Source organism: Oenanthe melanoleuca, chromosome 27, assembly GCF_029582105.1.
Source record: "Oenanthe melanoleuca isolate GR-GAL-2019-014 chromosome 27, OMel1.0, whole genome shotgun sequence".
NCBI classification, from domain to species: domain Eukaryota; kingdom Metazoa; phylum Chordata; class Aves; order Passeriformes; family Muscicapidae; genus Oenanthe; species Oenanthe melanoleuca.
Window position 1 is genome coordinate 2,832,877 of NC_079360.1, and position 12,646 is coordinate 2,845,522.

Genomic DNA, 12,646 nt, shown 5'->3' on the forward strand with positions numbered 1-12,646 from the left:
CCGGCCCCGGGCCCACGGCGGCCTCGGAGCGCGCACGGGGCGGCTCCGCCGCGGGCTCCGCGTGGGCCGGGGCCGCCGGCGCTGAGAGACCGGAGCGGACCGGACCGGAGCTGGGCTTTTGTCCCGGAGGTTCGGCTCGGCCGGGGCTGGCTGGCTCCGTCCCGCCGGGCTCGGTCCCGCCTCTCATCCCAAGTTTTGGCAGCTGCGACGCGATCGCCGCCTCCCCGGAAAGATCAGCGATCGCGGTCCTGCCGCTGCTGCGAATCTCCCGGCCCGGTACCCTCGATATTCCCGGTACCCTCGATATTCCCGGTACCCCCGGTATCCCCGGTACCCCCGATGCCCGAGGACAGCGGGTGCCCCCGAGCAGGATGACGCGGTACCTGGACCAGCAGGTGCCGTTCACTGTCCCGCAGGTGAGTGGCGGCTGCGGGCGGGCTCGGTGCTCGGGGCTCGGGGCTCGGGGCTCGGGGCTCGGGGCTCGGTGCTCGGTGCTCGGTGCTCGGTGCTCGGGGCTCGGGGCTCGGTGCTCGGTGCTCGGGGCTCGGGGCTCGGTGCTCGGGGCTCGGGGCTCGGGGCTCGGGCCGGGCTCTCGGCTCTGACCCGCTCCTCCCGCAGCATTCCCCGGGCCGGGCGCTGCCCGCTGCCGGAGCCGTGCTGGGAGCAGGGAGCATCCCCGGGGAGCCGCCGCAGGACTCGGAAGGTGAGAGGGGCTGGGCTGGAGTGGCCGGGGGTGGCGGGGCAGGGTCCGGCTCCGGCTCCCGATCCTCCCCCGGCGCCTCCTCCCGTCCCCGCTGCCGCATCCCCGGGCCCCGCTCACCCCCGGCGCTGTCCCCGCAGGGCTCTTCCGAGACCTCAGGCAGCTGCAGGAGACCTGGCTCACTGAAGGTAAGCTCCTTCCCTTCCCTTCCCTTCCCTTCCCTTCCCTTCCCTTCCCTTCCCTTCCCTTCCCTTCCCTTCCCTTCCCTTCCCTTCCCTTCCCTTCCCTTCCCTTCCCTTCCCTTCCCTTCCCTTTCTTTTGCTCCTCTGAGTTATTTTTGAGGTTTGTCCCGTTCCTTTGCTGTGTTTGCCTGGCTCCGAACAAAAGTGGTTTTTTCAGACTTGCCAGCCTCTGGCTTGTGTAAATGAAGAGGCTGAATGCCACCATTGTGCCGGGCATTTGCTTATGAATGGAGCTTGGCTGCTCGCCCGCTTTCCTGGGTACAATTCTCGCTTCAGGCTATTTGGAACTGCTTCGATTTTATGCTAATTTGTCACTTATCTTTGTGGGTTGCCAGAACCTTGGTATTTTCTTAAGCAATAAAGTAGTGTTTTAATTTGGGGAACAAAATGTTTCTATTCTTTTTTTTTTTTTTCCTTTATTTCTTTCTTTTTCCTCTTAATATAATACTTTGTGGGGACCTTCGTGGAATTTACATACTTTTCAGTTTGGTGTCTTAATTGTTTTGACTTTGAACTTCAAGGAAAACTTCGAATGCCAGGGAGTCACATTAATTCCAAGTGAAACTTGTTCTAAACATGCTGATTTTACTCTAATTCCAGTACTACAGATGATCCTTTTTACAGACTCAGGATAAATAGAGAAGCACTTATTGTGATCTGGGTACTTAAAAATATTTAACAATAATTATATAAAAAAAATGTGTGGCATTTTGAGTGGGATTATTTCCTTGAATATTACCACAAGTGAGGGACAATCTTGTCAAACAATTCCTTTTTTAAGCCTTCAAAAAGGTATTTGCCAACTAAGTTGGATTATTAAGGAAAATAATCAAAAGTTTTATGTTTATTTCAAACTGAACTGAGGTGATGTTGATCAGTGTTTCAGGAGTGTGAGGATTGTAAGGATGCAGCAGGAATTACCTGCAGGTGTTTCAATATTGAATCATCCATGTAACTTTTATCAGAGCAGGAAAATAAGAATTATTTGCTGGTCATGTAACTGACCTGCTGAATGTGCACAAGATTGATTTCTTTTAAATCTCAGAAGAAATGGAGCTGCCAATAAATTTGTCTCAGGACTGATTTTTGGTAGACTGTCAATTTAAGATTCTCCCAATTTTACCTCACCTATCTGAAGAATTTCCATGCAATTTCTTACAATATATTTGCCATAGCAGAGGGTTTGTATGATGAGTTTGTCAGTCCCCTGTGGTCACATTTGGCCTCATGAAAAGGAGATGCTCTGCTTCTAGCCAGGATCAGTAAATAATAATAATGCAAACCTTACTGCATCTTTCTGGAATATAGGCAGAGAATTTTTACTATTACTATTACTATTACTATTACTATTACTATTACTATTACTATTACTATTACTATTACTATTACTATTACTATTACTATTATTTTGCATAGCTCATAGCATCTATTCAGAGTCCAAGTGAAATCCCTGAGAAATTCAAGCTGAGTTTTAATATTCTAGTTTATTTTAGTCTGTATACTGGGGAACTGGTTTCTCCCATTGTTGTTCCCATTTCCAGGCTTGTAAACAGAAAAATGATCCTCTGAAGCAAACTACTGGTTTTTTTTCTATCCACCAATATGTCAAAATATTTTCCTGAATGGTGAAAATACTTTTTACTAATGTCCTATGTGTCTCCATGTCAATATTTGTTCATTAAATTAAGGCATCAGAACACTGAAGTGCACCTTCCTAAACAGTGCAAAGAAAAAGTGAAAACATTAAATATTTTACTTATTATTTTCCTTTATCACATTTAATTTTTGAAAAAGTTATTTATTTATTTACCATTTTTGGTGTTACTTTTTAAATAAAAGAGAAACAAACCCAGGAAGGCAGCAAAGTAAAAACAAGGCATCAGCCAAAAATGTAAATTTAAATTAAATTTAATCCACAGCTGTATGTATGTGTTTATGTGTCACATTTCAGTCATAAGTATATCTTTTTGTTATCTTCTGAAAATATTTTTAGTAGTGTCAATTTACACTTGGTTTCTCATTTTGAGAGTCAAAGAATTATTTTGCACATAGATGGCTCTTAAAAGAAACACATGCTGAAAAATCCTAGGCCTGCTTACTAAAAATCCAATTTTCCTCTGCACTGTTTTTACCAGGATCTGTTCACACTTGGGTGTGAACCTGGTATTGGTCCATTAATTTTGATGACATCACCTCTGTTTTAGAGCTGAGAAAGTGCAATCTGTTGTCCACTCTGCAATAACAAGAATTTGTCTGTTAGCAGCAGCAGCAACAGATTTTATGAAATAACAACAATCTGCTGAAGCTCTCCCTTCCCTGCAGTAAAAAGAATGTAAAAGTAATTGTTGGAAGTTATAAAATATGGGTAAGATTCTCCCCAAGGTTTCTCACATGTATTCATTAATCCCAAAGGAAACTATCCTCAGTCACTAAAACCATCCCAGCAGGAAGCTCAGATCTTTCCTGCAAGGATTTATTTCTGCTTTAGTGTTAATTATACTCTACAAAGTGCCAAAACTAACTCCTCCCTCCCTCTTTTTCTCCCTCTCTCTCCTGACAGCTCAGGTTCCAGACAATGATGAGCAATTTGTGCCTGACTTCCATTCAGAAAACTGTAAGTACCCTGGGGATGCTCCTGTCCCTTGGGGGAAGGACAAACCCAAATTCTGGTGCCTTTTCCCCCCACCTCAGGCTGTTCCCCCATGTAAATTGAATTGAAACACTTTTTCTGGTTGCTCTTGTTTCCCTCCTTTCCCCAGACCTGGCCCTGCAGCACAGCTTGAGCCATATATCTTATTTCTTATTTATTTCTGTTTTTGACCTAGAACTGAGCAGAGGGATGGTTCCACATTTCACTCTGAGTGAATGTCCTGGTTTGAAGGACAGGTGTCTGCTAATAAAGGCAGAAGCTTCTCTTTGAAATGGAGAATGTAAACCCCCTCCCTCCAAATTATTATAATTTTGAAATTAAGGGGCTCTCAGGCAAAGATATGGGAATTAGGAATAACAGTTCTTTACTAGGAAAATTAAAATAGAAATAACAGTATTACAAAGAACAAACCCAAAACACTGCCAGAGCCAGAATCCAGTTTTGTCCCCTGCTGGACTGAATAGAGCATGAGAAGTAAACACCCACATCCTCCTTCCTGCTGCTGTAAACTGAAACCCACATTTGTTATTCATGAGATTCTGACAGGCCCAGAAATATCCCTCCTTGTCTGCATCAGGCTCTTGCCACCACCAGTGAGCTGAAAATGGAAATAAACTTTTGTACTTTTATTCCCCTGGGCTGTCACTGGTGTTTTGGATGAGCAGAGAGGTTTTGAGATCCCCCAGTCCCCCACTCAGGGCTATTGGACTGTCAGCATAGCAGAGATTCAGCATTTGGAAATGCCTGATAACCATAGCTCCCCATAAAGAAGAAAAGTGTCAATTTGATCTTTCCTTTCTCTCCTGCAGTAGCTTTTCACAGCCCTCCTGCTAAGATTAAAAAGGAGCCCCAAAGCCCCTCGGAGCCCAGGCTGTCCTGCAGCCATGAGCAGCCCTTCCAGCACAAGAGTGAGCAGTGCCTTTATGCCAGGTAAGGTCACAGAGGGGCAGGACTGTGCTGGATTCAAGGGCTCTCTATTATCTGGGGCAGGAGCTGTGCTGGGATCAAGTGCTCTGCATTGTCTGGGGATGGAGTGTTGACAGCAGCCCTGTCTGTCTGCTGGGTACAGCCCAGCAGTGGGCAGCAGCTCTGGGCTGCCTCCTTTTATTCTCCCTTTTTATTCTCCCTGTCCCTCAGCCATCCTCATACTGATAATCTTGACATCTACCACGTGCCTCTCCCCACTGCTTTCCAAAATCTGATCACAGATTTTGATCTGTGCATCACATTTCTGACCCCACTGCCCACTCAGGCCCTTGCCTGAGCTGTGGCTTCTCCAGCACAGACACCTCCCCCAGTTTTCTGCTTGCAGGGTTGGTGCTGCCAGTGAAGAATGGAGCAGCAGGGATTTTGTGCTGGGGATTTCCTGGCCCAGGTGGCTGCACAGAGGGACAGCACATTTCATGTTCCAGATGAGTCCTGCTTGGAGAACTGAAGTGCTGCAATATCTGTTTGGCTCTTGCAGTGCCTATGACCAGCCCAGACAGTCTCCCAGCCCAGCAGTCCTGATTCAGCCACCACTGCAGCAGTTCCCCAGGCAGGACAGCAGCTTCCTGAGCCCTGCAGGGCCCCCCTGCCCCACATCCAGCTGTGGATTCCTCAGTGACAGCAGGTGAGCACTGCCAGGAGGAGGCAGCAAGGATTGCCCTCCTTGGTGGTTAAAGGAGGGAGGGCTGCAGCATCCAGGTGGGATTGCCCTGTTTACAGCACAGGATCCCTCCTGTGGGCCCCCCACTGCTGCCTGGGGTTTGGAGTCCATAACCTTAACCCTGCCAGCTCTGTGGGTGATGGGCTGGGTGGCTGCTGCCCTTGGGAACATCCTTCTCTGCTCTTGTCCCAGCATGAGTGAGCTCCCACAGCTCCAGCAAAGGCCTGAGGAAATTGCTGCCCTGTTACTAACCTCTGGTGCTCAGGGCACCAACTTCATCAGGCTATCTTCTAAAATGAGCAAAGCAGCTAATAGTTGCTTAAAAGGTTATTTATTACAAAGCACATCAGTCTCAAAAGCAGAAAGAAAAGCAGAAAAGGCAATGGCAAAAAACAATGGCAAAAGGCACTGACTCTCCCCAATATATACTCTTATATAAAAGCTCCTCAACAAGCTAAAACTCAAACTCAGACCACCACTCCTTAACCTATTGTAATTTTAATTTCTGAACACACCAGGTTATGTACAGATTATGCATACAGCCTGTCTTGTTCTATCTGAAAAATGTCAGCAATATTCTTACAATAGCTCTATTATGTCTATGCACTGTCTAAAAAAACTATGGTCCTGGAGCCTCTACTGAAAACATCAGGATGTTTTTAAACCTTCACTAGAACTCCCACTGCTACTCTGGCATCTAAACCTTTTACTTACTAAAAGCATTAGAGCTCAGACTGAAACTTACTGACTCACCCTAAAATTTACACTTACCCTAAAACTTAAACTTCTACTTTATGTGTGAGTGACTTAATATACTTCAATCCATCCCCAAGCTTTAATTCAAGCCCTACGCTCTGATTTCTTTCTGAAGAATTCAGAGACCTTTGACTCACTGACTCCAGCAGTGCCCCTCAAGCAGCCCTGTCTGTGCCAGGGCTGAAAGCAGAGGGCCAGGAAAGCAGCTTCTCACATGCTCTCCCTCCTCAGCCCTGTGTACCAGCCAGCTGTGGAGATGTGCCACTCCTTCCCACCCTCCCAGGGCATGGCCCAGGAAGACCCCACTGCCTTCCAGTGCCAGCTGCCCAAGCCCTGCCTCCAGTTCCCTCCCCAGGGCTTCAAGCAGGAGCATCAGGACCCCCAGTACGAGCAGCCCAGCCAGGCAGGCAGCAGGCAGCAGCAGCCAGCTGTGCTGGTGAAGCAGGAGCAGCTGGATTTCCTGTATGACTCAGGTAGGCAGAACTGGCTCTTCTGCATCAGCCAGGGGGGTGAGCAGCTCCTGTCCAGCATCCTGCTCTCTGAGCTTTGCAGCAGCACTGGCAGCAGCATGTGGTGCCTGGGAAGGATTCCTGGCTGTGTAGCAGGGAGCTAAAGCAGCTCTGTCTGCTCACTGCATCCCAGATGAGGCTGGGACACTCACCTTGTTCTGAGAAAAACTTTCTGGTAGAGGGTTGAAAGCTTTGGCAGGATAGGAGGTAGGAGGTGATGTTAAATCCACTAAAGTATGGGAGTTTCCCCCCATTTTGTATAAAAGTGATGTAGAGGTGATTGGCTGGTTATCCTGGCTACACTGAGGATGTGTGATAGTGCCACAAAAACTTACTGCTCTAACTCATGATTGGAATAATGCAAGTAAGTAAGTAGCCAATAAGGAGACTCAAAACTCATGATTAGCCCACTCACACTACCAGAAATGAAGAAAAGGCTGTTTCCAGTTTCACTGGGAGTTTTTTTGCTTCAGTGGTATTTCTGAGCTGCAGGGTTGCAGAAAATGAGAGGTCAGCTTTGAAGAAATCATTCTGAAAACAGGCTGGGAAAGGCAGCAGAAAGGGAGGAATCAGATATGCTGGAGCTGGTACAGAAAAACTCTCTTGGATCCTTGCAGCAGAAGCCCCTCTGAGCTCTGGCAGAGGAAAGGGGCTCTGGGTGGGCTCAGCTCAGTGCCAGGAGGAGCTGCTTGGAGTCCCTTGGAGGATCAGCTTCCAGCTGCTACTCCCCATGGAAACAAGGCTCAGAGAACAGAGATTTCAGGGGATGACAAGAGAAAATATCTATAATGCCAAAAATAGCTTTAGATGGCAGATCCACCAGGATCCTCTTATTTTTCCACAAGGGATAAATCTTATTTTTCTGGCAGATCTGTCCAAAGACTCACTACCCTGAGATCATAATACCCTCTTTCAGAGGGAATGATACTTCTGGTATTTTAATGGACATCTTTAATTGTTTCCTTTAGCAGAAATAAACACAAAAATAAAAAGCTCCTGTGAGGGTATCACTGTGGTGATATTGGTATTACAATTTCACTGAGTCCTTCTGTTCAGAAAATGTGCAACCCCAGAAGATGGGAATGTGCTTTTAGTGAGAGTAGTTTATGATTGTAATAACACCCAGGCTGTCAGCTCAGAGTTCTCTTCCCTTAGCATCAGCAAAATATCTGCTGGAAGCAATGACCAGACAATGTGTGAGAGGGAAGTGTAAGTTAAACCTTTCCAAAGCTCCCAGTTACAGCTTCTGTTTCAGCTGTGTTCAGTAAATAAATCTGTCAGAAAACACAAGATACACACAGTGCTGTACACTGCACACGGAGTCAGGAAAAGACTTCCTAGTTGTTTTTAATAAAGGCTGTTTTTCTTTTCTGTTTGTGGGAATGCCTCACCATGATGTGAAAAGGCCAGGGAGGCTGGAGACATCTGAAATGATATTTGTGAGACTCTGTCTGCAGAAACATTCAGATGCTACTGCTCTCCATTTACATCATAGTACCCTGGGAAAATGTAATGCCTTCTTACCTGGGAAAACAGCAGAAAATTGTGTAATTCAGCCAAGATGAGAGAGAGGTTCAAATTTAGAATATTGTCCATAATTTTGTATAAAAGTGATGTAGAGGTGATTGGCTGGTTATCCTGGCTACACTGAGGATGTGTGATAGTGCCACAAAACTTTACTGCTCTAACTCATGATTGGAATAATGCAAATGAAGTTGTAATTGCCTTGTGACACTGTCTAACCCTTTAGGAGGGCCTTGGTTAGACAGCTGCACTCAGCTTGCAGGGCAAGATAATTCTGCCACCTCTGTTTTTTAAAGAAATGAGTTTGTTAATTGTTCTGTAGATGTTCCTGACTGTCCTTCCATGTACATCAATGCTGAGAGTTACCCAATCCATTCAAATACAGAAGACACATTAGGTAAGAAAAGCAGGGACTGTCTTCTCTTCCCTGCACAGAACCACCCTCTGGTCCTACCCTGGCTGTCTGTGACTGCTGATGTTGCTTTCTCTTTCTCTTTTAGGCTGCAGCTATGACAAGCAGATGAGGTCCTTTCCTGATGATGTCTGTGTTGTTCCAGAAAAATTTGAAGGTTGGAGAAAGAATGGCTTGGAGATTTGGTGTAAGATAGGGTTATTCATAATCTTAGCCAGCCACTTGGCTAGTGCCTACACAGCTCATGACACTGTTCTTGCAGCTGTGCTCATACCCAGCTTTTGGTATCCCATTTTTTGAGCTTTCCTAGCAGCAGCCAGGCCTTCTAGTATAAGTAGCTTAATTGTGATTTATATCAGAGCTGCTCTTGGAAGAGTGGCTTGTGAATTGGCCACTGTTTTATGTGAACTGAAATACTCCAGGTAAACATTTGTGAAACTGTGACATGTGCTGGGCTTTTTCCTTTTTTTTCCCCTGGTGGTTTTTGCACTGTTCTTTTTGGAAATGTCTGGTTTGTTCTGCTCAGCAGGAGACATCAAGCAGGAAGGAGGAGGGTACAGGGAAGGACCCCCCTACCAGAGACGGGGATCACTCCAGCTCTGGCAGTTCCTGGTGGCTCTCTTGGACAATCCCACCAATTCCCACTTCATTGCCTGGACTGGCAGAGGGATGGAGTTCAAGCTCATCGAGCCAGAGGAGGTGAAGCCATTGAGGTTCTCTACAGGCTCAGGGGAATCACTCTCTGTTTCTGGGGCTCCAAATTCTCAAGTGGTTTTTCCTCTGCCCTGCCAGTGGTGCTCACCAGACCCTGCAGCAAGGCAAGGTTTTAGAGGAGGTCAAATCACTTGAGTGACTCAAGTGTCAGGTTTAAGAAAGGCTGCTTGTATGTAAGTTTAGAACCTCAGCTATGCAGTGAGTCTAATCATCCACTGCCTTCATTTCCCTGGATATTTCACTCAAGCTTGCAGTGACCTGTGCTCCATACTGGAGGCTGACATTGAGGTTTGGAGGTTTGAACCCTACTGGTTGCAGAAGTTTTCATAAGAATCTGGAATCTGATATGTCCTAGTCTATCTTTATTTTGAAATTACTTTCACTGAAGTATAATTTCAAATGCTGCCAAAACAAACAGTGATAGTTGACAGTATCTGGGAGAAGTGTCCATAATATCTGTTCATATCTTGTTCCAATTAGAGCTGCATTTAGCACTGTTCTTGCTACATATCAAAATTTATGGGCACTTTCAGTGCAGATGAAAGTCTTGGCAGGCTGACATTGGCTTACAACAGATTTCTGAGTCTCATGGATAAAGCTGAAGATCATGGAGGAGTAGGAAGGCACAGATCTCTTCCAGTGTGTTCACTCATGCTTGGTCTCCTAGTAAACCTGGGACTCTTGGAGATTAACTGTAACAGAGGATGAAGCAGCCCTATGGCATCCTCACACTTCCAGAGTACTGGAGAGTGGGGTGACAGCAAATGAACTCTGTAGTGGCCAGAATTTCTCTGTGGTACAGAGTGCTTGAGTTCTACTCATGTTTAAAAGCTGCTGAATTTTTGATGAAACAATTATTGAAATATTTGTGTGTGTCATGCATGTACCATCCATGAAAAGAGAACCATCTGGATCAGATTCTTTTCCCTTGGGCTGGGCTCACAGACTTCCCCACAGTTTGGTGCTCTGTTTGCAGGTGGCCAGGCTGTGGGGGATCCAGAAGAACCGTCCAGCCATGAACTACGACAAGCTGAGCCGATCCCTGCGCTACTATTACGAGAAAGGCATCATGCAGAAGGTCAGTTTGCAAAGCAGGACAAGACTTCATGCTTTTAGTGATTCCTCTCTTGGTTGAGGCAAGAATTCCTACAGACAGAATGTCCTTGAGGCAGCCAGCCATCCCAGGCTTGCTCTCCCCAAAACTTCTCTTTGCTGTAGTGAAATGGAGAAGCTGTGAAGGATAGCAGTGTAGGTAAAGCATGAGAAATAAGACAAAGGGGGAATTATGGGGGTTTTTTCTATATATTTCTGCAGTGAAGAGAGTTGGAATTTATGCGGCTTCAAGGAGATATAATCAGTCCTGCCCCTGGTGAGAGAAAGGCTGCCTGGAACTTGGTGCTGTGTGGTCTGTGGCACACCCAGGGCCCTGGGGAGATAACTGGGAGTGTGGCTGTCTCAGTACAGACTGTTCAGGGACTGCTGCTGTTACCTGGACAGAGAGTGTCAGCTGGCAGCAGCCCAGGAGCTGTTCCAGGGAAGCTCAGAGCAGCGAGAGGACAGCACAAGGAGAGATGCACAACTGACACATCCCAGGGCAGGCAGATGTTTGTGCAAGGCTTCCCTGGTGCTGCCCCTGGGCCTGCAGCTCTCACCTGCCCCTCTCTCATCCCTGCAGGTGGCTGGGGAGCGCTATGTGTACAAGTTTGTGTGTGAGCCCCAGGCTCTGTTCTCCATGGCCGTCCCCGAGCAGCGGCCGGCGCTGAGCGCGGAGCTGGAGCGGCAGCTCAGCGAGGAGGACACGCTGCCCCTGTCCCACCTGGAGGACCATGGCTGCTGCCTGCCAGACCTGGGGAGCTTCCCTCCACAGCTCTACAGCAAGGGCTACACCTACTAGCACTGCTGGCAGCCCTGCTGTGTGCAGAAGATGGCTGGGATCAGCTTTTGTTCAGGCCAGCACTAAACTCTGCACTCCTGCTTTGGTCAGGACAAGGGTTCAGGCACACGAGTGGATCATCACCTCACAGCAGACAGGGCTCTTGTGTGCCTGTGCTAGAACTCTCACTGTGTCAGGATGGGGCTGTGCAGACATCTCAGCACAGCTGCAGCTTCAGCAGCAGATCAGGTGATTGGTGCCTCCAGATGTATCAAACAGCTGTCACACTCCCCCCATTGCAGAGGGAGGGGATGCTGTCCCACCAGGGCTTTTTTCATGTATGAGAATGCTACAATGCTGCTGCTGACTCCATTCCTCCAGTACATGTCCTGAACCTCTGTGTGACCTGCTTTCACTCTGAAAGGCCAGCTAAGCCTTCTTCCCAGGATGGCTGCAGGAAAAGGTCACAGATTTGTGCCTTCCTTGAGGAACACTCACTGTCTGGTACATGCATGCTCCTGCCTTATCAGCTCCTTGCTCATGCCAGGAGCTCCTGGGTTCAGGCACTCTGAGCCTTGGCCAGGCTTAGACAGCCCTGGAGTCCCTGGCCCAAAGGAATTTAGGGGAACCACAGAGGAGCTCCATGGCAGTGGTCTGGGGCACAGGTCAAAGCCAAGGCCTCATTCAGGCACAGGGATTGTGGGAAGCAGCAAGGCCTGAGACACAGCTCAGTGTCCTGGTGGGGCTTCTGTAAACTGAAAAACTTCAACAAACATTCTCAGGATATTTAAAGAGCTGCCAGGCTCTTGAGTGTGCCCATCCTGGGCTTGGCTAGAGAATCCTCTGAGGCCAGAGAAGGACCTGGTGGAGGTGTGATTAAAAAATACTATACAAAGTTATCTAAACCATACATAGATCTTCATATAAGAATTCAGACTTAAACTCCACAAATATTTGCATGTTTGAGGGGAATTCAGATGTGGAAGAGGCAGCTCTCTCTGCAGTCCAGTGCACCACATGGAACTTAACTGAACTGGCAGGTTTTCCACAACAGTAAATGTTTACAATGGGTACCACATCCTGATTAACAGGTGTTTAATTTTTTAATTAGAGCTTCACCACACTCCCAGTTAGACAAGGAGCAGTACAGTGTACCCATACAGAAAAAGTCTGTTTCCACTGCTTCAGATTGACATTTCAGCTGCTGAATCCAGAGCATTGCCAATCCTGTCAGCATGGTAGCCAGTAGAGAAAATTCTGTGTATTGACTGAAAGCCTGATTCCCTCTGATGACTCAACCCTGCATGGCTCATGCCAACCCTCCCAGCCTCATCCCTGAGTGCAAGAGCCTTGAAAGGCAGCATTCCCTGCCTGAGGAGAGGCCAGAACTCAGAGCAGTCTGCTCTGCTGCTGCCTTTGCAGGCCTGTGCAGAGACTTGCTGTTCTGACAGTTCCTGACCCTCCTGCCTGGCCAGCACAGCTCCTGTGGTGTCCCAGAAATGAGGGTGAAGGGGAACCCTTCCATTGGTATAAGCTGCCTTTAACTATTTATGAGTGTAAAAATACTATCATTAATAAATTGGTCTTTGGCCAGTGCAATTTCACTGATTGGTCTCTT

The 12,646-nt window shown here is 47.4% G+C and overlaps 1 protein-coding gene across 3 annotated transcripts; it reads left to right on the forward strand.

The window, feature by feature from the left end:
- Positions 1–12,632, forward strand: ETV4 (ETS variant transcription factor 4). 3 transcript variants are annotated; one of them, XM_056512193.1, is made up of 12 exons: positions 1–416; positions 619–703; positions 841–888; positions 3,503–3,556; positions 4,402–4,522; positions 5,058–5,204; positions 6,228–6,469; positions 8,352–8,426; positions 8,530–8,598; positions 8,968–9,140; positions 10,132–10,233; positions 10,831–12,632. In XM_056512193.1, the coding sequence occupies exons 1-12, from the start codon at positions 372–374 to the stop codon at positions 11,047–11,049; spliced, it is 1,380 nt and encodes a 459-aa protein (XP_056368168.1). In that variant the 5' UTR covers positions 1–371; the 3' UTR covers positions 11,050–12,632. The 3 variants fall into 3 exon arrangements, with proteins under 3 accessions (XP_056368168.1, XP_056368169.1, XP_056368170.1); XM_056512194.1 differs by having other exon boundaries at positions 8,971–9,140; XM_056512195.1 differs by lacking the exon at positions 8,352–8,426 and having other exon boundaries at positions 8,971–9,140.
- Positions 12,633–12,646: the final 14 nt, after the last annotated feature.